This window comes from Nesoenas mayeri (assembly GCF_963082525.1).
Source record: "Nesoenas mayeri genome assembly, chromosome: 2".
Taxonomy (NCBI): Eukaryota; Metazoa; Chordata; class Aves; order Columbiformes; family Columbidae; genus Nesoenas; species Nesoenas mayeri.
The window spans coordinates 24,558,887-24,586,285 of record NC_137543.1 but is presented as its reverse complement, the minus strand read 5'-3'; the positions used below and the strand labels follow the sequence as shown (position 1 = coordinate 24,586,285).

At 43.2% G+C, this 27,399-nt stretch overlaps 1 protein-coding gene across 1 annotated transcript in view; it reads right to left on the bottom strand.

Moving 5' to 3' along the window:
- NIPAL2 (NIPA like domain containing 2) overlaps nt 1–19,944 on the bottom strand; it is a gene marked incomplete at both ends in the record, with an annotated part of 49,930 nt that extends 29,986 nt beyond the window's left edge. Inside the window, 2 exons of the mRNA XM_080364309.1 lie at nt 1,542–1,610; nt 19,840–19,944. Coding sequence (XP_080220435.1) covers nt 1,542–1,610; nt 19,840–19,944 — 174 coding nt within the window. The remainder of the gene's footprint in view (nt 1–1,541; nt 1,611–19,839) is intronic.
- Nucleotides 19,945–27,399: the final 7,455 nt, after the last annotated feature.

Below are 27,399 nucleotides of genomic sequence, written 5' to 3'. Positions count from 1 at the left end.
TTAGTTCTGCAGAATATTGTTTCCTTTCTCAGATTCCTCACTAGTCTCTCTGCACAGGGAAATGGGTCAAAAAAGTTGAAAACCAGATGATATGACTTTTGTAGTATAAGTGGTTGTAAAATACGTCTCTCTCTCTCTCTTTCTTTCTTTCTCTCTTTCTCTCTTTCCTTCTCCAGCACCTGATATTTCATTTTGGAAGTATCCTTATAGAGCCCCAGGGAAGTTGTGAACAACTTTCCTTACGCTCCTATCCTACTCTGTAGGCTACACTAGACAGTATGGGCCAAAGAGTAACATCAGTGATATACCTTAGTCTCAGTTGTTCCTCTTGTTGAGAGGACACAGCACATTGTTGCAGCTTCATGCTGTGGAACATGTTCAGGGGATTAAATCCTATGAAGAAGGTTAGGCCTTCAAGGAGAAAGGGAACATAAGGAGATTGAACTTCCCTGAGCCACAGACCAGCAATTCACAGTAACATCCTGGATTTTGCATGTTTCATTTTTATAAACAAACAAAAGCCCAAAAGAGAAATGGATATTAAATAATATTGTGAAATCAAGAATCCAAATTTCTACTGAAAACCAAATAGGACAAGGTCTTGACTGAATTCTGAGCTCTGGTTTCTTCCCACATTCTTGTAGGAGTAACCCTTGAGGGCACCATGTGATTGAAAACATGTGCAACAAACACAGGAGGGTGAGCTCAGTGATTCCCCTACAATTTCTTTCTCCAGATATCTGCCTTCTTTGCACAGTAATGTGTATGGATGTTATTTAGCTGAAAGCTGTTTATAATCCAGCTGAAATACATCGCAAATGGTGGGCTAACATCTAGCTAGAGGGAAGACTGACCGCATGGTGGGAAAGGGAGAGAGAATAATAAAATTTGACCTGTTCATTTCATAGGAGAGTAAGTAAACACTGAGATCTAGGGAAAGTCATTACTCATATTGATAAGATATTGTTACTAAATGGAGGAAAACCTATTTTAAAGGATAAATAAAAATTTCAGTTGAAACTGTCTGTCAAACGGCAATGCAGAGTTGTTGGGTTTTCCTAAACAGCATTTTAAAAGCTTGAACCTGGTAACTGCTGTTAATGATTACAAGTCAGCAGAAGTCTGCCTGCAGCGTTCGTACATTCCTTGGCAAAGCATTGACTTTGGTACTCACTGCCCTCAGCAGACAAAAGATATGAAGTCTGAACAACCTCATTGTTATGGGCTAGACAATTTCCACTTGACCAACAAGAGTTTTTCCAATGAAATGTAGCCTGTTCTAGTACAGTCACAGCTGGTATTTCCTCATGGCACATTACAAGGAGGGGAAGGACTTAGGAGTTTTTATTGTGTTCCCATGTGGGAATCATAGCACAGAACAGGTTGAGAGCTCGCTTACTGCCAACAACTACAGCAGGATAAAGAGAGGGAATGCTTATTAAATACAACAAAACTTGTATTTTGAATTTCACCATAAAAACAAATTGTAATATAAATTACTTGCTAAATATAAACAACAATAAAGAGAAATAATGTCATACCTGTATATTCAAAGAGACACTAATCAGAAAATTTGCAGCAGCAGCAAGTACAACTCCTAAGAGCTGAGTCTGTAAGATAAAAAAACAACAAAATACAAAAATATCTCTTATTAGTTTAAGAACAATGTAGCAGTAGTTTTCTGATAATACATTGTAACCCAGTCAAAAACAAAATATTGTATTCTGCTGTCACCGAGTTCATGCTGCACTGAGTAAACTGATTAAAAAAACCAATATCTGTAGAGATGACTAGGGTTTAAGTAGTTAACAACTGGGAATGGAAAGGTATCCCCAGTGCAGGAGGTGGTTTTGCTGTCCTTCAGTAGAACACCTTCTCAAATCTCATGAAAGAAAATAGACAGGCCTTAGTTGAACACTACACATCTGTATTCTTCTTTTCCAAAAAAAAGGACCTGTTTTATTACATAATCCAGAAGGAATATCAACAGCAATCGAACTGTTCATATTGGAACTCAATTATCTTATGTGTTAACATATCTACTATTTGACAGGGCAGCCAGGAACATAGGTCTCCTGACAGTTTTGTTAATGGATTGTGTCATTTCAACAGATCCTTTTCTACTCAGTCTGTCTAATTTTCAGTAAGAATTGCAAACTTTCTATGAGGCTCCGAAATTTAAAGCATTCAAGCAGGATTCATTATTTTGAAAAGCAGCCATTTAAAGATGCCATTTCAGCAAGCTCAAATACCAGGTACATGGTAAATCTCTCTCTACTTCCAAAATGTTGTAACACTTTGTATGTTGTCATAAGTGTATTCAAGACCCACTCAAGGTCACTCATATAGTCCTGTGAGGACCCCCATTAGCTTGTAGAGAAGACAAACATACTGTCAGTGAGTTTTTATAAACAAGGTCACAGTAATATAACCCAGCATAACTATTGCTTGCAAACTCTAAAGTGGCATCCAACTCAGCACTCACAGCCTCAGCTTTTGTGACTCTTCTCCAATAAGGTCCCTGGGCACCTACAAACATGCAGTGCCTGGCAGCCACAGAGACAGTTGCCCCTCAACATTTATAAAGAGGCAATATACGGTCCAGCAAGTCCTTGGAGATTATAATAAAGAGAAATTATCGTTGTGGCTAGACAATTCCCGGGCTAGGAAAGAGCATCCCCAAAAGTGTGAAAAACAACAGCCTTATTACATAGGGATGATAATATTCTTATTTAAGGGACACAGCTGAATCAAACTCTCTCCAGATCATGCATTTCTGTAGTGGCCTAGATGGAGAAGATGTAGACAACAGAATCACTCTGGGTGAAGAGCTTGGCCAACTGCCAGGTGTCACCAGGATCTGACTGATGGGTACAAGGGGACGCAGAGGGGAAAATGCAGGAGGTGAGTGGGCTCCCTTTGCTCATATACCCTCTGTACTAAGTAATACAGCACCAGTGCCACAGCCTGTGTGCAAGAATCATGCAAGAAGACTCATTACTCAAGAGTTTTGCCCATACACTCTGGTGCCTGGCCACTGGATGTCTTGCACATCTTGCATCCTCCTCCTGCACCCCAGTAACCTCCAGAGGTTGCTTCAGAATGTCCTGGGCGCACTCACACAGCGTATATTCCATGCTCTGGGAACACCCCTCACCGGGAGCAGTGGGGAGTGTGTGACAAGACATCTCAGCACACCTCGGCACAGATGTCTCTGCTGATATTAGGCACTGTTTCAGGGACACGAACAGCCTTGCAGCCTCATTATGCGCTGGGGAAATGCTGTCAAATGGCCCCCACCAGGGCCCTGCAGGAGCAGAGGGGTGGATTTTCCTTCCTGAGGCTTTGATGCTGGTGGTGCTACATCTTGCACAAAGTCTGACCGCTTCACAAGTGGATTATTGCACTCCCCTCATCCTCTGCACACACAGCAACTTCAATAAAACAGCAGTTAATTCAAAATTGTTTTCTTGCTCCTAAAGACTTGTTCTTTTTAAATGACAAGCTTCCATGTGAGGGGGTGGAGAACTGACCTTGTCAATCTCATCATGAAGGGTTTAAGAAGGAGACAGCAGGGAATAGAAAACAGCAACTGCCATCTCCTTTACCCCATCATTTTATTGCCTTCACATAAGTAATTGTGATATATGTACACTGCTCCCAGCAGAGAAGAGCCCGGTCTTTGGGACTCTTTCCATTTCACCGGCCGACCCTACCCCTGTGGCTGCATCTCTGGATAGTCCCTTGCATCTCCTTACTCTCAGCTTTCAGCCGGGGATCATAGACACTGTGCAGGACTCAGGAGGCAATCAGCACCCCAGGGAGGAAACCAGCACCTCGGAGAGGAAACATGGTTGGTCTTGAGCCAGCCCAACAGAGGATCTCCATCCAGCTCTGAAGATAAAACTTGCCTGCAGCTGGTGGGCAGAGGATGAGGCTATGTGTCCCATCTGTGATCTAAAAAAACATGCAAAATCAGGTCCATAGTATTGATGGTGACCTGAGTACCTGCCTCCAGAGACTGTGAATCGAATACCCCTTTGATGGCTTTACACACTGCATGGACAGGGACTCCAGCAGGAAGTTTTCCAATGCCCTTCACCAATGGTGTAATCTCCAGAGTAGTGACTGCTTTCCTACCGCTATAGTTGCTTCATCAGGTACCTGTGAGCTTGGCTGGGATTTCTTTGTGGGACACATGAAATTTCTAACATAATGACCACCCTGTGTCTGAGCAGGAACCATCTCCTAAAAGTCAATCGTCCTGTTAGAGGTTGCCAGGAACTGAAAACAGGTCAAAAACTTCTCAGTCTTCTCCTAATTTTCTGGGAAATGCTGAGACGTGACCATTGTATCAGTACTTCCCTGTCAAATACTGAAATCAGTATTTCCCTCAGCTGAGGTTGGGCTGGGACATGGGCCTGCAGTGGGCTTGTCTCAGCAGGACCCAGGGCCGGGCAGGGCAGGGCTGTGAGAGATGGAGACCAGCCCTGCTGGTGCACCATTGGGGCAGAGACTGATGGCCCCAGGAGCTGACATGGGGCAGGGTGGGAGAGCCCTGGGGGTGGGCAGGGACAGGCATGGCTGTGGGTGCCTTCTGGGTCCCAACAAACACACACAAAGCTGTTGAGGTGACACTCCCTTGTGCCTAACTTAGTCAGACTCCCGTGTCTGCACATGAGGAAAAACATTGTGTGTGTATGATCAAGGCAAATCTGTAATGGCAGTCTGGGCTCAAAACTTACCCTCATTGCTCAGGTTATTTTATTGTAATGGCCACATGTTTCACCTGAGTGCTGCTGTTGGCATATATACTGCACTGCCTGCTCCAGACTGACATGTGTTAATGAGCTCTGGTTAATATGGTGATAGCACCATTCTTCCAAACCCAGGGCTGGACAGACCCCTAAAGATTAAAAGCAGAATACAATGCCCTAAGGAGGTCAAATATCACATGGATCTGTTCAGGGAGATGAGATGAAAGTATAGCAACGCCATGCAGCTATAGCATGGCAAAACTGTCTTGTACAGGTTCAGATGCAGACAGGCCAATATTAAAGAAAACAATAGGGAACAAAAATGCAATAAAGAGGAAAACTGGATTGCAAATTTCGCAAATCAGAGCGCATCTTAAATCAGCTGGTGATTTCTAATGCACAAAAGCTATCACATACAGCAGAATTCAAAACAGGAGAGAAAAAAATAGGATACCATATCTCAGGCTAATCAAACCATGCATGAGTGAAAGATGACCTGCAACAGAAGACAGATCACCCTGTCAATCTAAAATGTTTGTTGTATTGCCCTGAAGGCTACCACAGCCCTTCTGTTCCCTTTCTTGTCATGTAAAAGGCTTTATTATTTGTGCTGTGTCTGCCATTCGACATCCGTTAGAGGTTAGAGGACTGGTGGAACAGTCAGTTTTATAAGTAATAAACATTATATTCTCTGAACTCAGAATTTCCAGTTGTGATATCCAGTTGTGATATCATCTGCAGCACTCCAGAACTTCCCACACATGTGTCTTGAGACAAATCTCCATGCGGGAATTCAGTTGCGGACACAACTTCAGAGCCATGGTGCTGCTTCATTCAACTAAGGACTTCTACAGGAAAAAAAGCCTTAAATATTCAGAACTATTGGCATAAAATGCAAGTCCCTTCATCACCAAAACATCTGTCTAAATGTACAGGCCATTTGGTCAGACGTGAGGTTTCGAACTGTTGATGCACTCTTCCAGTGCTTTCAAATGCATGAGGTTTGTCACAGAAACAGCTCGCCCTTAAGTTTTCCAGAAAGTAAAAAAATAAACAAAAACAACCACTACAGAAATTTTATTTCCTTCACCTTAATATGGTTTGAAACAAGCCATGAAAGTCACTTCCTGGCTTTGCAGTCCTTTCTAGACAGTCCCTGAGCACACAGACCACAGACTGAAGCTGTGGACCTCCAACATCTTCCTCAGTGGCAAAGTCAGCTTGAGGAATGCCTTCCTCTGGCCCCCCTTCCCTCACTGCCTTGTTCACGTTAAAACAACTGTTTGTGAGGCTGGCAAGGCACAGTTCCAGGTTTGAAAGAACCCTCCCAAAATACACTCCATTAGCGTCATGTTCTCTATAAGCCACCTGCCAATGTTTAACAATAAGGTGGATCAAAATTCACAAGCTACAGCAAGGGTTTTTAAATAGTGACCTTGCAGGGTTTGCTGGTGGTGACAGTGGCGTGCACAGAGGGTGCTGGGGGAAATGAGTTCAAAATGTGGCAAATTCCTCCCAAGCAAGGCACCCTCAGCACTCACTGTCATCCCCCATTCCAGCCACGTGAGGGTCTCACACAAGCCCAGGCATGGGAAGGGAGGTTTGAAAGATGGATCAGGAGACATCCATTTGCCAACAACATATTGCTTTTCAAAATAAATGAGTAGCAGTATGACATATTCTGCATACAGTCCTTCTTCAAGCACTCATGCAGGACATGATGTTTATTTACCCTAGCACCTTTTTCACATCATTCTGGCAGTGTTTTAAAGGGTTATTTTACATGCAAGGTCTCTTTTTACTGTCAAAGTAAAGTAAGGGGTTTATGGCAAATGAAAGCCAGGCTGAAATCTAAATCTTTGCCACTAATTCTAATAAGTTTATCCTTTGCAGACTAAAATCTGCATTGGAGACTCAGTTACACAGTGAGATGCAATTTACCCATATTATATATGTGTTTTCCTAATGCACATTGAACTGCTGTTGCCAGGTCTGTGGAATGAAAACCTAGAAAAATTAAGCTAATTTGCATTGACTAAAAGGTATATGGCCACTACGGAAACTTGCTATGCCTATAAATTGAAATGATGAGCAGAAACAAACCACTTCAAATATATGTTGTCAGCTCACTCATCAAGGCTAGTGAAACTGTTCCTCCTATTTTTCTTTATTTCTGCATTTATTTGTGATCTAAAGGTGTCCTCTACAAACCTAATGATGTGTATTGCTTCAAAAACTACATGTCATTTCCAGTAATTAGGATTTTGTCAGATCTCAGTGGATCTTATTAAAAAAAAGAAAGGGTAGAATGTCTCCTAAGCTTCCAATTCTGAGTTAACACTGAAGCAAGGGGAATTCAGAGTCCTTAACAAAACCCATATATTTCAAAGAGCCACCATGTGGCATTAGAAGAGGCTTATCATTTAGCTATTATTACTCACAGAGCTCTGGCTTTACTCAGCGCTTTACAGATATGTAAAGAAAAGAAGGTCCTTGTCTCAATGGTTTTCATAGTGCAATTCACACACTCATACATGGGTTCAGGCCCATATGAAGTACTGAAAGAGACATGAAATAAGAGTAAAAGGTCAATTGCCATTGTTGGAACATGTAATGAAAATACATTTTATTTGTTTGTTGTGATGTAAAAGACAAAGGACATTGTTCAGTATACAAGTAGGAGAGAATTAAAACATTTGGCACTACCTTTGTTAGGAACAGAAGGAAAAGAGAACTTGGTAGCTATATCAGGATAAGTTTGAGAGGAGACAAGACAGTTTGTAGGTTTTACACAGACCACTAGGCTGGATAATGTTATAAATGTTATAACCACAGCAGATAAAGTTCCTATCTCATGAATATTACACTATCCTTACCTTACCTTTACTAGGTTTTACCTTTCATTACCTCACAAATGTAAAATAAATCTTTTCCCAGAAAAGGGGCAGTTTGTAAAGGCTGGAAGGAGAGCCTGATAAGTGATCAGAAGATATGGGAACTTGACAAGATAAAGCAACTACAGAAGTGGGCCACTTCTGTTCAGCTCCATGCTTTGATTGTTTTCATGAGATCTTATTTATATCCATCAGTCTGATTGATTAATGTCCATAATAGATAGAAAACTGATACAAAAAAATATTAATTGTAAAATACCCTAAGGTAAGTTTTGATATGCTTGCTAAGGCTGTATCCAAACTTATCCATCCACTATAATGTTAACAAGCATGATAAACAGTATTTCTTTTTTCCTTTTTGAAAAGTTACAACCAAATATCCAAACCCCTAAATTCCAATTTCTTATCCCTGGCAATGAGACCTCAAAATTAATAATAAATGGGAGAATGTGGAAATGGCAGAAAGGATTTTTACATTGTTCCTCAGTGAATAGCCTGGGATATTTGCTGCATAATCAAATATCATTTTATGGTTTTAATACTGCCATTTAGATTGCAAATAAAAAATATTCCCAATGACTGTATAACAGAGTCTCTAAAAATTTCAATCATAGCTGATAACATCTTAATAGAAAGATTTTCTCAAGGACCATCACATAACATCTCCATGGCAACTATTGAAATGACATACCCAGAAAAGCAAGAATAGGATTATAAACTTTGACCAGTTTCCAGGTCCTACAGGAGATACAAGGAGTCAAGTCAGCACTGCCTGAACAGCTTCTCCCACAAAACGGCCAGTTGGCTTGGGAATATTCCTCTGTTGCTGTCCAGGAGCAGATAAATATTCTGGATGTTCCTGTTTGAGCCTACCTAGCTCCTGGTGTACAAAGTAAGGCTCAAGCCAGACCACTTAAAGCCTGGGTGTACTAATTCCCAGAAGATACAACCTGGCACACAGCGAGAGGTTGTGCTGCTCCTCTCCCTGTTTCATGTGGCTCCCTGGACACCTAAATTGAGAGCTGAGGATAGGACATGGGGCTCACGGGGAGCTGGAGCGTGCCAGTTCATGCCCTGTGAGATGGAGCTAGCTCTGCCCATGCTCAGAAGGGCAGGCTAGCTCAAAAGGGAGCTATCTGAACAAGTGAGTACACAGTGCTGTTAAACGTTACAACAGGTTGCAGGGCAAAGCTCAGAGGGTACTGTTGGAGAAATGGCTCACTCTGCATGGACACACAAACGTGCCTCCAAACCAAGCTCATTCCCTCTTGTTATTGCAGTACAAGTCTTGCTGGAGTACACAAGAGCTATTTCTAATTCCACTTAAATCAGATACACAAAACCCTGACAGCAATGTAGCCAGTTTAATACATTGTTTACCAAATCCTAAAAAGAACTTTTCTATTAAAATCTTCCTTTTCCAGCTGAGAGGAGCTCATGAGAGGAATGACGTGCCTCTTCCAGCATGTACCTCTCCAGCATCACTTTCCAACAAAGGCAGGCTTGTCTCCCATCCTGTCTCAATTAATTCTCTGTTAGCTATAACTAACCCTTACTTTGATGTGCACACAAAACGCTTCTCCACATCACAACCTGAGTGTACATGCTCAGTTGTTGAACCCCAGTGTCACACATGCACGCAAGTGAAAACACAGGCTGGAAATGAGGACACTTCCAAGCCAGTGGCATTTCAGAACAACTTCTAACAGAAGCAACAAGAGGGGAGGCGAAAAATGAAAGATCTGACTGCATTTAGAATGAAGTTTGATCCATCTGTTAAAATAAGTACTTGATTTTATGGTAGGGAAATGGGCAGCCCAAAGGCCCTTCCAGTCTGCATTTCCTGCAGAGAAGGGGTGCTGCACGTCAGTTCCTTGCTTTCCTTCCTGCACCTCACACACTTGCCTCTCCTACTTCCATTTCCACAGAGAGTGTTAATTGTTTACAGATAGTTCCTAATGCAAAAAAATGACTGGACTACAGAAGGCAGAACCTTCTGGTTAGCAACACTATTCCTTTAAATACAAACAACTGCTAGATTATCAGTGATGATTTAAAAACAGGAGGTCTTGGACTCTCTGAAATATTCGCGTGTATGTACCTGGATGCACATAGACAAACACATAACTGGATGCATTTATTTTGCAGATGTTTCTCATCAAAACCCTAAAGCCTTTGACACAATCTCCCAGAGCATCCTAGTTGCTAAGTTGCGGAGGTGTGGTCTAGACAATAGAGTAGTGAGGTGGGTTACAAACTGGCTTAAGGAGAGAAGTCAATGGTGCGGAGTCTAGTTGGAGACCAGTATCTAGTGGAGTACCTCAGGGGTCAGTACTGGGGCCAGTATTATTCAATATATTCATTAACGACTTAGACGAGGGAATAGAGTGTACTATCAGCAAGTTTGCTGATGACACTAAGCTGGGAGGAGTGGCTGACACGCCAGAAGGCTGTGCTGCCATCCAGCGAGACCTAGACAGGCTGGAGAGTTGGGCGGGGAATAACCTAATGAAATTTAACAAGGAAAAGTGTAGAGTCCTGCATCTGGGCAGGAACAACCCCAGGTTCCAGTATCGGTTGGGAAATTACATATTAGAGAGCAGTGTAGGGGAAAGGGACCTGGGGATCCTGGTGGACAACAGGATGACCATGAGCCAGCACTGTGCCCTTGTGGCCAGGAAGGCCAATGGCATCCTGGGATGTATTAGAAGGGGGGTGGTTAGTAGATCAAGAGAGGTCCTCCTTCCCCTCTACTCTGCCCTGGTGAGACCCCATCTGGAATATTGTGTCCAGTTCTGGGCCCTTCAGTTCAAGAAGGACAAGGAACTGCTGGAGAGGGTCCAGCGTAGGGCAACCAAGATGATTAAGGGAGTGGAGCACCTCCCTTATGAGGAAAGGCTGAGGGAGCTTGGTCTCTTTAGTTTGGAGAAGAGGAGACTGAGGGGTGACCTTATTAATGTTTATAAATATATAAAGGGTGAGTGCCATGAGGATGGAGCCAGGCTCTTCTCGTTGGCAAACAATGATAGGACAAGGGGTAATGGGATCAAGCTGGAACACAAGAGGTTCCACTTAAATTTGAGAAAAAACTTCTTCTCAGTAAGGGTGACAGAGCACTGGAACAGGCTGCCCGGGGGGGTTGTGGAGTCTCCTTCTCTGGAGACATTCAAGACCCACCTGGACAAGTTCCTGTGCAACCTCACTTAGGCGTTCCTGCTCCAGCAGGGGGATTGGACTAGATTATCTTTTGAGGTCCCTTCCAATCCAGAACATACTGTGATATTGTGATACTGTGAAAACTGTAAAACACAAATCTGGGGACAGCAAATAAACTCTTTAAATAAATGATGTCATATGCAAATTTCTTGCAGAGTCCTGAGATACAGGCAATAGGTACATGTTTTCTCAGCTGTCTCCCTCTGACACATTGCAGTTGTACATTTTTATCTTTTACTACAAACTGTAGCCTGAATTGCAGTATTGGTTATAATTTTCTAGTTCATAGTGGGTGTTGACATAAAGAGGCGGTGACTAGTTCACAAGAATCCAAACCATCTACTATATAGTTGCCTTTTGTTGCAGAAAATTGAAATCAGTTTACCTGGATGATCCCTTTTAGGTACCTTTATCACTTTTTTGTGTTCTCTGTCACGCTTAAAAAGGTAACAAGGTGGCAAGTTTTTTCCCCAGTTTTGAGTATTATTGATCTTTCAACAACTGTACCTTATGCGGATTCTCCCATATAGAACTTAGTGTCTTTTTTCCTGGTATTTTAGAGTTAGTATAGGATATAATAGTTAGGAAGTTTCTTCTTGACAGGGATTCATATAGAGATGGCATCATGTAGATAAATTCTGTCTACTCCCTTTCAGGAATTAAAAAAAGTTAAGGAGAACTGAGCACCCTTTTCCTGAGTCGGATGCTATCATGTCTATGCTTTTATAAGTCACACATTGCTTTTTAGTTTGTCCAAGTAGCCTCTGGTCTGTAGTTTTTATGGTTTAACTCCAGTCAGCAGCTCAGCCCCACACAGCTGCTCACTCACTCACTCCTCTCAGCAACATGGGGGTAAAGAATCGGAAGGGTAAAAGCATGAAAACTCATGAGCTGAGATAAAGAGAGTTTAATAGGTAAAGCAAAAGACACACATGCAAACAAAGAAAAACAAGGAATTCATTCACTGCTTCTTATTGGCAGGCAGGTGTTCAGCTATCCCCAGGAAAACGGCGCTCCATCACCCATAATGGTTACTTAGGAATAGAAATGCCATAACTCCAAACGTCCCCTCTTCTGCTTTCTTCCCCCAGCTTTGAATGCTGAGCATGATATCATATGGTGTGGAATATCCCTTTCGTCATTTGGGGTCAGCTGACCCAGCTGTGCCCCCTCCCACCTTCTTGTGCACCCCCAGCCTACTTGCTGGGGGGTCAGCATGAGAAACAAGAAATGTCTCAATGCTGTGCAAGCCCTGTTCAGCAGTAACTAAAACATTCCCATGTTATCAATGCTGTTTTCATCACAAATTCAAAACATAGCACCATAAAAGCTACTATGAAGAAAATTAACTCCAGCCAAAACCAGTACAATAGTCAAGAGATGGAGCTAGTCTTGGTCAGATAAAAGCTGCTATTATTTGTTTGACTGAAGCTTCTGCAGACACTACAAGCTTTGCTCTCCATCATCTTGACATGATGACTGAGTCACTGCTGCATGATGACACAGACACTGAATGATAATATTCGTGGTGCTTTAGTCACTGCAGGGAGCAAAAGATTGTCACCAGAAGAAAGAGAAACAAAGCAAAGAGATTAATGACATTAGAAGTCAATAAATACAAATGCCTTGTGAAAATACCTTGTGACAATGCCCAAGCAGAAAACAAACAAAACCCCAAAACTAAAACCCTCACAAAAATAGAAAGGAAATGTTAAGGAATGGTAGGTTAGAGTCATAAAACCACATAAATGAAGTCATGATAAATTTACTGCCAAGTTGGAGCCCCAAAAAGTTAAAATAGGTTTTAAATGGGAGTTAACTATCTGGATAGAAATCTGTTACGTACACAGATGCCATATTTTGGTTGTTTTTCACAGGAACCTCTTCCCAGTGGAGATATCCTTGGTTGTTGAAGAAAAAGGCTTCAAGTGCAACCCATATCAGCTGGTAAATGACTTTATTTTGAATAGGATGATAGTTAAGTCATTGGATATGTTGTCTAAAACTCTGGTGGAGATTTTATCTCCCATGAAACTGATTTGGATCTAGGGGATTAAGTGTCAGCAAGACCTGGGCTTGTCCACAAGAAGAGATGTACTTCTGTGTTACTTCTTCACCTTAGTCAGAATGAAGAAGCCATGTCCAAGGAGCTAACATTTGCTTTGCTATGAGTTGTTGCTCCCACACATTAAGGGGTTTCCTCCAATCCTTGCATTCACCATAGGCCTCTGCATCACAGGGTTGTTTCTGCAGAACACAGCAGGATATGAAGGGCATATAGCCAGAGAGTCACCACGTCCCTCATCCAGGAGTTAAACTCCAGCAATCCCACAATTTCTCTATATCAACAATTTCTCTATATCACAGTTACATAATCTCTCTTCATTTGCCCATTGTGAGCAAAACAGTTCATATCACCAAACAAGACTGAAGCTTCTAGCCTAGATGATGTCAATCAACCATGGACACCAAGGAGGAAAATGGGGTTATACTGTTATGATCTCAAATCAAGCAGTACACATCTGTTTAGTTTGATATTGACTATTTACTTTTGAACACACTCTGCAAATATCACTGCCACATTTCTTAGGATTGCTGCTCCAGGCCTGGCGTTGACTCGCACACCAACTGGCTGTCTTTCCAAGTTGCTGGCAGTATGTTTCAAAGTCCAGATTAGTCACGGAATGGAAAGCATATCTCCCAACTGTTCACATTAACGAATGCCATTCTTTTGGGACAATCTGGTGACATTATAAACATGAACATAACAGTTTATACATGTCATTAAAGCTCCAAATGGAATAATTGCAGCCTCCAGTTACTAGGTGAGCCAAAGGTCTTAATCTTCCTTACGACTGAAGCACACAGTCTGCTGCTTGCTCATCTTTCTAAAGCCTTGGTTTTGAATTGGGTCAAATTTCTACTTGAGTCATTTGGATTTTTTTGATTCCTTCAAACAGGAGTTACTTGGATCCAGCAGACTGTTGGAGCCATGCAAGGATAAGATGCATTATTTTTATGCCCAAAGCAGACTTCAAGAGCATAGGAAGAGAAAGGTCATACTTCAGCTTCGAAGAGCAAAGAGCTTCTTTGGGTCACAAAATCGTAAGGGGCCATAGTGTCACAGTTGAGATTTTATGAGAAGGGAAACATTTCTTTAAAAATTATATCAATGGGTATTTTCCTGTTGATTTATCCAAACAAACTGCCTCATCAAAGAATCAAATGAGTGCTACGGCAAATGAAGCAGCAGAAGCACAGGTTCAAGATGGGAGCAACACCACCTCTTTGGATGGTGGCGATGTCCTAGGTCCACACAGCAACCTCATGAAATCTCAGGACAAGATGGGTGTTTGCCTGAGCAGCCAGATTTTCACCCTGCATCACCTTGCAACTCCCAGACATGGCTGTGAAACACCAAAACCAACACAGTAGCCATGGCCAATTTAGTTTAAAGTCCATTATTTGTAGAGTAGTCTACAAGTTGGGGGCAGGGAGGCAAAAAGTACTGCACTGAGCCAGGCACCTCCAAAGCAGGGTAGAGATTCAGTCTCGTCCCAAGCCCAGTCTTTCCCACTCAGTGCTGACTAAGGGAATACTAACACTCACCCTGCTCTGCTGGGTCCAGAGTAAATCTGATTCTGCTGCTATGGATCATTGTGTTGAAGAGCAGTGCCTATGTTTTAAGTCCTGTAGTCAATGGCTGAATTGGATATCTCAGTCTGCACTATGCCCCCAATCTTTCTGTAAAATACCATTTTGAAGAAGTCCAAAGCAAAACTAATCTCTGAACTAGGTAGGATATGTATAACTTGTGACTCAAGTTTCCTTGCATTTGTCTTCTGCATCCTACTTTCTGATAAATGACAAGAATTGTAATGTTCCTTATTGCCCAGAAATTTCCAAATTAACATTCTCAAACCTCTTAAAACAGATTAGCATAATTACAAAGCTATTGTTTAACTCACTGTCACCTTAATCATTTAAAAACAAATCAAATGCATATGTTCATTAGTGTCTTCAGAAAAACTGAAAACTCATTTTACCATCACAGTTGTTGGAAGGAGAAGCATTGAAAAATAATCTGAGATTTGGGAAAAATAGCCCAGTGAGAATCAGGGAGCAGAGACTTGGCAGAGCTGTACCTGGTGCTCAGCACGGCCCCAGCCCTGCAAGGGCAGCTGTCCCAGCTGAGGTACCCAGGAAGAGCCACCATGTCTGCTTTGGCCAAAATGAACTGCGAATCATCAGCCTAAATAAAAGGGCTTTGCTCACCTGACAATAGCACAGCACTAGGAAATCAGGCTGTTCTGGAACCCAGAGTAGCGTCTGGTGGAAACCAGATAAGCAGGTCAGTCTTTAGCCTGGCTAGGAGAGCAGCATGCTGCCTCCAAACCTTGGGCTGCTTTCCCATCCCAGGCATCTGCTTCAGCATTGCTGCCCCATCCCCTAGCTCCACTATATTCAGAGGTATCCACTCTGCTTGCAGTGACTGAAAGTAAAAAGCTACATTTCCCTAAGGAAATTTCATAAGGAGCTGAAATGAGACAAACATGCTTATGGTGTGTTTATGGGGGGCATGCAAAGGGTAAGGCTCTCCTGTACTTATATCACTTACTTTTGAGTAATTAATAAGTTCCCACACAGCAGCTGATGTAAACTGTGTTCTCTCTCATCTCACACTAGACATGTCATGGTCTTTACATCTGCAGGACAGTTGATGTTTCGCTAGGCAGAATGGATGTATGAGGCTGTGAAAAAGATATGAGTGACCCTTTCTAACCAGTGCTCTATTTTGCTTTCTCATGTCAGCTTCTTGCTCACACTAAAGCTAATCAGAGCACAACTCCCAGCAGGTCAGACCTACAGATGTGGCAGAGCCTGAAAGCTTGGGTGCAGAGGTGGCCCAGCTGACAGTCCTGCATTTATGATCCAAAGCCACATATCCTTTCCTAGTAGAATTTAATTAAATGGGGACTAAGACATGGAAATGATGCTGGATTTCTGATTGTGGGACAACACCAGAAGAGTGTGCATCGGTGCTAGCGGCAACTATTACCCATGCTTCTTCATGATAAGCTTTGACTTTTGGATTCCCTATGACCTATTCAAAAAAATGTACTTGAAAGCGTGAACAAAATCCTCTTCCTAACTTCTGATTTATAAGCTCTGAAAAGAACATACATTTCCTCTCTAAGAAAACAGTATGCATTTTCTCCTACGCACATTTCCCCATAGATAAAAGAAACTAAAAATATGTGAAACAACACAATTAAACAGAGACGGTGTTTTGATATCCTTGTTTGCTTTCAGTGAACAGTTTTAGAATAAGGAGCTGAGAGGGAAAGAGGAAAAATTTTTCACCATAGTCTTCACAAATCAGTACAGCAGCAGAATGCTGGGTGAAGGCTTGTCTGTCTCTACTCTCCCCATGCTTGGGGACTGGTTTACCAATTAACCTGAAACAGTTAACATCTGCAGTCCATCAGGGAGCAGACTGTAGTATGAGATACCCCACAGAGACTAAGAAAATAGCGTTTAAAGAACCCTATGAAACACTCAAAGTGGAAAAAGAAAAAAGGAGGGTTTGCCTTTGCGTTTAACAGCCTGAAAATATCTGGTAGTTGCTTCTTGCAGGGGAAGGCTGCCCAGTTGAAACCCACATGTGCTGTGGCCATGTTGCCCTTTGGGCTCCCACCTGCACTTGCATGGTGGAGACCTTGGCTCGCTATAGAGATTTTCCTGACTGAAAACCATGGTTGGAAATTTAATTAATTAAGTGCTTAAAATCTCCCGATGAATGTTTGTAGGATGTACTATGACAACTCTTTGGTGGCAGTGCCAGATGAAGAGACCCTTAGTCTTTCTGGGATGCTTCCTCAGCCAAGGAAAATGGAGAAAGAATCTCCCTCTCCATACTGGCAGCTCCCTGCCCTCTTGTGCTGGGTCTCTCACAGCACAGGGACAGCAGTCCCCATGGCAGCAGAAATACCAACAGAGACTGTGCTGACACTGGAAGGAACTGGGACCAAACCATGCCCTTACCCTGCTGAGGCTCAGTGACACTAGACATCAACCCTTTAGCAAGGTGGGTTGAGTTGAAGCACTGAATGAACTTGAACAGAATAAGCTAAAAACCTTCATTGTGGCACTTCACACAAAATCTAGAATTCATGTATATGATATAAGGCAGTGTAGAAAGACCTCACAGTGATGTGCTTAATCTGTGGGATTTCTCATTGCACCTGATAGCAGCCTGATTAGAGCACACGAAGTATCAGGTTTCCTGGCTGCACATACTCACCACCTGCATGTATGGCCTATGACAGGCTGTGATGTATTGTCACGGGACAAGAGGCCACGAATCCATCTGAAGGAGCTGTCAGCATTTTAAACCTCAAATATAGAGCTGAAATGATTTATTACCACAGCCCACGAAATAAAACAATCTCTTGAGGTGAGTGTTTGGGCAGCCAGTAACAACTCCGAGTTTATTAAGAGAAAGGCAAAGGAGGAAAAAGAAGCAGAAGTGAAACAAACTTCCAGCTCAGCTTCCTCGCTTGAACAACTACACACAGTGACTACACACAACAGCCATGTGAACTACTGAGTTATAGAAGCAGTATTACACCCAAGCTTTCATTGACTTGCCACCCAGCTCTTTTTTCCTTCTCCAATACAAGGTCAAACCAAGATCAATATTGTAATTAATATTCTCAACTAATCTAGCAAAATGTTTTTGTCCGTCAACAATAATATTGGAAATAAATAAACAACCTTTGAGAAGTGCTGAGGGAAATAAAAAAGGATTAAACTGAAGCAATTACAGACACTTCCTATCAAGCAGACCAAATCCACATGTGGTGGTTTCTTACATTCATTACTCCAGCAGACCCAAAAATATTACAATAATTTTAGATTGTCAAGAAATACTTCAGGTAACTAAGTATGTATTTAATCATGTTTTATTGCACCATTAAACACACCCGTGTCCCATGACACACAACACAACACTGAGACACGGAAGGCTGTAGGAGCAGAGGATCTTGTGCTGCTGATTTCAGAGTTGCAGTTCCCCAAACAGCATCAACCAAGATGCCAAGGAGAAGTCCTACCTCCACCCTTTTTTTCCTATGACCACACATTCCCCTGCTACCCTCATACCAACAGCTAGCACCAATTAGCCCAATCAGGGACCTGGGAGGAGAATAACCACAATCAAAAAAACTCAAGGAAATGTCATGCCAGCACAAGGAGGCATTATACCACATGGCCATGTGGACACAGACACTTTAACTTCTTCCAGGGAGCTGCATGTTTACAGATATCATTTAAGGCTTACTCTAGTGACACACACTTTCCTAATGCTGTATGTGTCAGGTCTGCAGGTCCCACATGAATGTCTCCAATGCCCACATGCATTAGGCAGCTGTGATTGGCAGCTGTGCCGAGCCCCTCATCTTCAGGGGCTCTTGAAAGTGGATCTCATTCTTTCACATCCTTGTGGGTTGTGGAGCCTGAAAGAGCCAAAAAATACTCCCCCCAAAGCAATTCAAGTCAGCTTTCCTTCAATGTTTCCAGACAAATGAGAACTGGTACAGTTATAGTCCCTTGCAGAGGTGAAAAAGAAAGACCTCCTCTTCAAAACCTAACAGAGAGGATGAAACGGCCTCAAGAAAAGGCAAAGGGAAGGAGCCTCCACATGAAGTGCTGAAACTGGGCTGATATGCTGAATCACAGCCAAGACAGCCTGTTTACTGGACGAAATGGTTTCTGATATTTTTTTAAAAATGTGAAATGTGAAAATGAGAGTGCACAGGGAAAATGAAGGTGGGCAGCAACACAACCCATAGTTACCCATTACCTGCTCCAAAGCCTCAAATCTACAAGTAAATGCAAGCACAGAAAACCAGTCTTGCCCACTGATACTTAAGCAACACAAAAAAAAAATATTCAGGTCTTCCCAGAAAACTACCATGCTTAAAATACAATAATCCTCATGCAACCACCCCAAGAAGTACAGGAGCAGGGCTGGGATGTTTTGCAAACAGATATCTCCACCATGACGGGCAGGTGAGTGTTCCCATGCAGAGGGAGGTCCCTGCTCCTGCCTTTCCCCAGCAGCCCTGCCAGCATTCCCAGCCCCAGGGCCCTAACTCCCAAACCCACAACAACCCCTGGCTGCACACTCCTGTCTCCCATAAGAGGTTCCAACTCTGGTCCTGAGAAGCACCATCAGTCAGGAGTCCTGCTGCTCCAGGGACCTGAGCACAGGAATTCAGAGTTTGCCTTCCCTCTGAGAACATGGGGCTGTGACATGCCTCCTCTCATCTGGACACCCAGTAGCAAATGCAGAAGCCAGAGGAGAAAGTTTTTGGGACCTTCCCAGGGCTATGACCTGCTACTGAGCTGCTCACAGACAAGGCAGAGCAGTTAGTTGCAAGCCATTTTATGCACAATTTATACCAATACTTTGCATCGTAAAAAAGTGGTTTGCCTCTTATGAAGCAAAAACCAAGCATATTGAATATTCTCCCATGCCTCCTAGTTTGTGAAGCAAAAAGTAGGGAAAAGGTAAAGGGTTTAATCAACCTCCAATTCATTTTTATTGTTAGCAGATGCTTCAACTTGCTAGTTCTCAGGGGCCACTTCAGTCTCTCTTTTGCAGCTGCCCAAATACATTGTCAGCACTGACAGAGACAGAAACACTGCTGACAAAAAACAGCAATGCTCTAGCAGAGAACAGTACAGCTCTCTGCCTGGTTCCTCCTCAGAAAGGACGGCTTGGTGGGGGAAGCTGGGGCAGTGCAGGCTGAACAAGAGGGTGAAGAGGGATCAGGAGCCAGCAGCAAACAGGTGCTGGAAGGCGGCTCTTCAGAGGAGGGTGAGGAGAGGCTGAAATGATGACCCCACTCTCCCCAAGCCCTGGGGAGTTCTTGGGTCCCAACATGGTGCTGCAAGCAAGCACTTACCTTGTGTGTTCTGTACCAGGGGCCGGAGAGGGTCCCACTCCCAGTGCCCGAACCCCCAAAGGATGTATTCCAGGATGCCCACTCTGAATCAGGGAGGATGTCCATGTCCCTGGCTTCACACCTTGGTCACTGGCCATGCCATGTGCTGTCACACCAGTGGAGATGGGTGGCTGTGAGGAGATGTGAGCAGAACCGGGATGTGGCACTCGCTTCCTAGTGGGGGAACAGCTGCCAGGGCTGGTCAGCCCCCGTCAGGTGTGTGTGGCCGGGGGGTTGCGTCTTCTGTAGGCACCGGGACACCCTCAGCTGGGGAGTGTTTGCAGCATAGAAGAGCAAGGGGATCTTGGCAGAAGGTTTTGCTGCTCCCTCCCAGGGCATTCAGGTGCCTTTTTTTCCTCTCTCTGACTTCCCCAATGCCCCACCCTGCTCTGAAAAGGCAGCCTGGGAATTTAACTCCTTCAAATCAGTGCCAAAATCTAATGGTCAATTATTAATTCGTCACTGCTAGGTTGAAAGAGCTGGAAGTATTTCCTAAATCGCTTTTTGCAGAGATTTCAGGCCATGGGTCTGTTCTGAAGCTGCAGCTTTATCCATTCATTCTGTTAGTTTTTATTTGATCACTTAAGGTCTCTGGGGAAAATAACAACTAGAAAAGCTCCTTAAAAGGGAAAGTAGGAGCTAGCAAGGTAGGAGCTTGGCATTATTATATGGGAGACAAAAATAGTCCTCTAGAGAAGCATAGAAAGGAAGAACTAAGCCACTGCATTTTCAGGCTCTGGACAAGATAACTGCTTGCAATCCAGAGAGCTTGTACTGTACCTTGGAAGTATTGGGTTGTATTAGTTTATCCTGTTGGGCAGCTGGGCTTGAAAATGTCCAAAGTCCTGACAATTAGTGTAGCAGAAAACTCAGCAGGCAGTTATTCTACCACCTGCTACAGCTGAGTTTTCTGCTACTCTTAAGAAGTGGGGTTGATTGCTTAGTTCCAGTACAACTGGTGGTCCTACCATCAGCAAGATGCATCAAGAGAGAAGACAATAATCATGCAGGAGAGCAGGCTGGGGATTGAGCTTCCAGCAGGCAAGGAGGTATGATACCTAATAAAAATGCGCAGCAGTAAAGTTGACTGCAGAGAGAGAAATGTGAATACAGCCCCTCAGTATGATTAACTTGTTAAAAAATGGAAGAAACATGCAATTATAAGAAAGAAACTGAAGTTAAATTAATGCTCTCCTACTTGACTACATAATCAATGGCTGCATTAGCCACAAGGATGTTATATGAATTCAGCTAGTGGTGACATAGGGAAGGCAGAAGTGGCAAGGTAGTGCTTCAGTTAGATGATGATGTAACTCTCCAAAATACCAAACCTTGCCTTATAACAATAAATGTTTTGTTCATGTGTGTGGCCTAACTTGAAATACCAGTTTCTGTGATCGCAGCTCCAGTGAGTCCTGTAAATACTGGGGCTAGCTGCAGCCATGTATACATAAGTACATTGGAAAAAAACCAGCTCCAATATTTCATAGCTATGTAAATTGCTGCAGACTATTTTTACAGTGTTGCATAATTATTCTCCAGAGTCTAAGCTTACATTAAAAAAAAAAAAAAAAAAAAAAAAGGCTTCTAGGCAATTTGGGTTATGGTTGCAAAAAAACCCCTTTAAAGTGGAACTGGAGTGTAAACTGCTGCAGTGGTATTTGCCCAGTCTAGAGAGAGATGAAACAATAGCTCAGAGGGAAGTGTGAATGGACCCATTCTTAACTGGAGCACTAAACTGGAAGTCTGCTGACAATTTAAGTGTCAACATCAGCTTCTCCAAGGCCAATCATTTTAGCAGAAACACCAAGCTAATGTTCTTATTTGTCATCCTCAATTTACACTTGTTGGATAGCAGATCCCGGGGTGAGGAGGAAAAGTAGCAACTGGTTGTCAAAGGTTGCTGGCCTGAGGAAAGTTTCCCGGTCCTCTGCCTCCTTCACCCACAGTCAACTCAGCCTGAGCTCAAAATGGCGACCAAAGAGGTTGACGCTTCCCCAGGCTGGGGAAGTTGTCTTTGGTAGCCAAAAGCCACAGTGGTCCCCAGCAGCCTGCCAGTGACCTCTGCAGTATGGCTCTGTGTTGCCAAAAATGCGTGAACTGGTAAGAGATTGAAAAGGAGTGTAAGGGGAGTGGGAGGAGAGGAGCAGCCCAAAATATCTCTTGAGTTCAGTTCTTGTTGTTTCGCTTCATTCTTGTTGGTTCACTGCCAAAAATGCAAATGTGACTGTGGTTTTCTCTTGCATAAGAAAGCTATTTGAACAGGTTTTCTGTAATGTCTACATCAAGCCCTTGTTGAATTGCTTTTGAAGCTGACCTAGCAGTGATGGATCACTGTTCTGCACTGGGTCAAGGCATGTCTGCTCTGCCTAAACGTGCCAGGGGCCCTTATGGCATCCTTTATTTATTAAAATCTCTGATTGTATTGCATGTATAAGAGCCCAAAGTTATTCAGATGAATTTAGTCTTTCTTTACATTGTAAGCCAGCTGTATTAAGAAAGTAAACAGCATTTTAGAAAGCATTTCCGCTCAGGTACCACCCTCCATGAGAAAAACCAATTCAGTATGTGCAAATGTCCCTATGCTTGTGCACTGCTGACTTCAGGCTGAAAGTGATGCTGAGGTGATAGGCATAAAGGTACTAAAGCCCCTGGGACTGACGTTTAAAATATTCTGAGGAAATGTCCCATGGAATGGAAGCAGAAGATGGGATGTGCAGGATATTTTGAATGAGAACACTATTTCCAGCTTTCAGTGGCACTCAGCTGTGCTGCAAGCTTCTGCCCAAAGTGGAGTTCTGTTTGCGGGTCCTTCAAAGTACAGATGTCCTCTGCCAGATGGGCAAGCAGAATAGACTAGACCTACTTCAAATCCATGGAATTATAAGGTGTCCTCAGTGAGCACCACAATATCCTAGGAAAACAGCACAACAGAGATCTGGCACCAGAGTCAGGGTTCTGAACACAGGGGATGTATTCAAAATGCACCATGTATAATTCCTCGCATGTGTATTTTCAGTTCTTGTCATGGGGAATCTGAGGTAGCTCCAGAAATACCTCAGGGCAAGTATCTTCAGGAAGGTGACATGACTTGCTGTTCCTGGCTCTGTCTGTCTTTATACCTGGGCAAAGGCAACAGAAGTACCCGGTTTTGTCTGGATGTAGTAGCTGATCCACACCAGAATCAGGACAATACTGAGCCACCTCCCTCCCTTTGAGTAGTATCTCACTCAGAGTAGCACCCAGCAGGAGGTAGCACCTGTGAAGATGGAGTAGCTGCTGGTTGCATTGCTAGAAAATCTCAAGGATGATCAAACTGTCTCATTTCAAGGTGGCACTCTTTTGTCTCCTCCCGATCTATTGCCAGTCATTTGGGGGTAGAAGAGAAAGGGTTACACAGCCTGGGAAATGACATCCGCCTCTAGTGGCTCCCATCAGGCTCTTATCAGCTTGGAGTACTTCTGAGAAATGGAGACACAAGAGACTGTTGTGGGTTTTAATTGCATGGATTTCCTTACTGTGATGCTGTATTTCTATCTGATATTCATTGATCAAGTTATGAGTCTCTATTAACAGAACATGATGTTCCTCTGTTGGATCACAAGGCTTTCCAGACTGCAATGAGTGCTTTATCGACCACCAGTTCACATGATCTGGGAAACTGCTTGATCCACATGTCTCCCTGAACTCTGGCTTGTCTGATATTGGGACCACATAAACCAACATGCTCATTATGCGGTTTCCTACCTGCAATTGCTTTAGCCTCCTAAGTCATCCATGGATAGCTTGACCTGGCACCACGGTCACTTCATTTCAGATACTCAATGCAGTAGGGTGTCTGAAGAGGATACAAGAGGGCCTTTCATATCTGTTTGCCCATGTCCCATCACTTTTCATCACCTCCTCACTGTAGATTAACTGTATTCTTAGCTGAGAAGAGTTTACATCCTTGACTACCAGGCTTTGGTCACAGTTACCAAGACTCCCTAAGCCAGAAAACACATGAGGTTACTGTTTCCTTCTCTGCCAAACAGGACAACAGGCCTTTCTCCAGGGTGCCTAGGTGTTCCCACCATGATCTGCTCTCCACCGTGAGGACGAAGCCCAGATGATGAGAAGTTCACTGCTGGGATGGATGATCCTGGCTGGATGATACAGGAGAAAGGTGAAGACCTTACATTGACCTGCTGCTCAAAAGATGTAGCTGCTGGTGCCAGATTAGTGCAAAAAGTGCTAAGCTTGTGCAGGATGATCAGACATGTTTCTGTGCTAAATGTTCACCAGCAGACTTTTGCTGGGTCATTTACTGTAAGGTGTAAGACCACGCCTGAAGGCCTGAACCTGTGAGCTGGGGACTCTTCCTGGGAGGGGTTGCAGGCAGGGTTCTGTGTACTGATAGGCCAGGACTACTTGTGGAAGATGCATACAGACAGCCTGTTGATTTTTACAAGCAGCTTTCATCTCCCTTCCCCCAGCAGCTTTACAAGTCCATGGTGGAAGTGTGTCCTACTCCATATGCCATCAATTACAGTCCTGACTGGAAGTTGCTTTTCATCTTGAAGTATACAAATGTACGGAAAACAGGAGTCCTGGAATCAAGATGTACATTACAGACCTTGTAGTAGGCTTTTGTCCCTTCTTTCTGGATGGTGGATCAGTGAGAGATTTGTAGACTTTGGACATTTTCATTTTTGCCTTTTAGACCCTAACAATTTAGGATTAATCCTGATCCTTTAAAAATCAATGGCAAAATTCCCACTGACATCAAAAGAGATGGCCTGAGCTCTCTAATCTTTAAAGAACAATTTAAAGCAAACTTAGGATGGACAAGAATTGCATTTTCTCTCTCTATTAGGCATGCAACTTATTTTCTCCAAATGTAAACATCACCTGGAGAGCTGAGCAGCGATGTGTTTTTTATTATTTCTTTAGGAGGCTACAGTACCCAAAGTATATTCCATACATACTTCTTCATTTAGGAAGCAAACATAGCTATGTAAAGTGAGCAGCTTGTTTACAGTAGGTCCTCACGGCTTGATATCAAATTTGTGGCAAATCAGGACTGTAGTAAACAGAGGTCAAAGATCAAACCCACAATTTCACATAAAATTCTAGGCCATGTACACAAAATTTAAAATGCAAAACCTTCAAATCACAAGACCATCAACTGCTCTTAAAACTAATCAAAAACAGAATAAGGAGTGGAGGAAATGAAATTTAAACATGATTTAAATCCAAATTTTTTTTTGTCTTTTAAACCATGGCAGCTGACTGCATGCTACTTATTCTCACTTGCCATGAAACAAGGTTTTGGTGCAATCTCACTTGCTGTTCATATATGGTGTTTTGCTTCTTTTTCTCTCATTTGGAATAAAGATAAAATAAATTACATGAGAAGTGTTACCACCACTTTACAGTGCCTCTGTTCCTCCTAAAGCCTGTGGTAGTTTTGTGGCACTCATTTTCAGTGCAGTGGCTCTCTGTGTTCAGAATGGGGAACGGTAAGATGCTTTTTGCTCCATTTTGTGCTGGAATTACTGTGTCTGAATGTAGTCGGGTCCCTTGGCTGGTGGTTCTGTCTTCACCTGGGGACAAGCGCCCATGTAAGTGTCTTGCAAGAGATCCAGGACGACATGCATGTCTCGGACTAATCTCCAGTCCAAGATGGCTTAGGACGAATCCTCACTTCTGGACCCAACTAAAGGAAAACAAAAATGCATACTCCTAAAAACTGAAATTCATTTGTTTAATGAAGATTTGGTTACTGAATACCACCAGATGTCAGCATACACTGTATGATTAAAAGCAAGTGTCTAAGACCTCTGAGAAGTGAGCAATGATAAAACTGCCTTCTGTCTCATGGAAATGATGTACTGGATCAGCTTTGCTGTGGGAAAAATTATGGCAGGGATTAGCTGGAAGAAATTGCCTGTGAGGTTTTGCTCGTATATCTGCTTAATTCTTCCATACGTGAGGCGTGACCATCTGCCTTCCATTTACCCCTTCTCTCATCTGCAGGCTTGTGAGAGGCCTGAATCAGCCCCATCCCCAATCTACACCTCTCTGGGTTTTCCAGCACAGATCCAAAGACCTGCAACTTCCTCAGATCCAGGGCAAGGGGAGGAATTTACTGTGGATCCAAGACCTGCTTTTCATACATGTAGTTAGAGAAGATGCACCCTGACCCCAAATACCACAGCAGTATCTGCTCTGGTTATATAGGAACATGGGAACTCACCAAGGAGGTGGGAATAGAGCATGGCTAGTGATGGCTGAGGGAAAAAATATGATTAGCAGGTAAACCATGGTGTGATTTTTTTTTTTTCCTGACATGCTCTTTGGCAAATAGCAGAAAGCCAAAGATGTCCTTTGTATCATCCAGTTTAATACCTGCTCAAAACAAGTTTTAGACTATAATCTGTGTGTATAAGGGCCCTATTTGCTGTACTGAATCAATGACACAGCTCCTCAGAGTCAGGGCAAACCTCTGGGAACTTTCAGCTGGGCTTCTTCCCCGTCCCTCATTATCCGTCTTATGGCAGGACCTGTAAAACAACCAAACGTGCAGTCTACATCCTGATGGCTTGACGATTTAAATTTTGCTACAGCTAGGCACACATAGGTGGTTGTCCCCAGGCATAAGCACCTTTTAAAACAGCTAAAGCAACAATACTTTTTAGTGTAGCCCTGGCCTGAAGGGCTCTTTCAAAACTATTTTTCTTAATGAAAACAGCTGAAGCTATTATTCTGCCACCATAAAGTTTGACCTAAGTCTACCACTGTCCACACACATCTCAAGAAGTCAGAGAACACTGGTCTATCAGAAAGCACGAGTCCAAATAATGTAGTCAGAGCCAAAGGGACAGTCAAGCAAGGTGACAATTTTTTGGAGCTTGGAGTCAAAATGCCATACAGCTGAGCTTTCCAGGACATGTCCTCTTCTTCTCTCTTGGAGATGTAATTTCATTTTGAGGATTTTGCTATGTTTGTCTGACTTTCTGGATGTACAGCAGCTTTGGTTGAAGGTCCAGTACAAGAGCTCCAAGTGCACTGGCACCTCTCCAGGCTTCACAGCCGTGGCTACCGTGCTGCAGCAGATAAATTCTGCTGGAAGCATGTGCTGTTGTCACCACGCACCAGCACAGCAGATCTGATGTTTTAGGGCAGCTTCAGAGGCTGTATGTTCATAGAGAAGGCACAGAAAGCACTGTGCTTCTGGAGACTATCAATGCTGTTGCTTACGTGCTGTTCAGCTGCTTTGCTTCTGCTCAGCCAGTCTGGTGCAGCCCAGAAGCTTCAGATGTCCATATCAGAGGCACGTGTATGCAGACCATCTGTGCAGCAAGCTCACTGCACGTGTGTGTGCAGTAACATCACGGAAACTCAAGCAATCCAAGGCAAAAAATTCCATCAGGTCTTTCAGTCTCATCAATGGCATAAACTGGAGCAACCTGAGGATGGCTCTATTTGCACTGAGTCTCACCTAAAGAAGGGCATGTCCAACCTGTGTCTTACATTAGT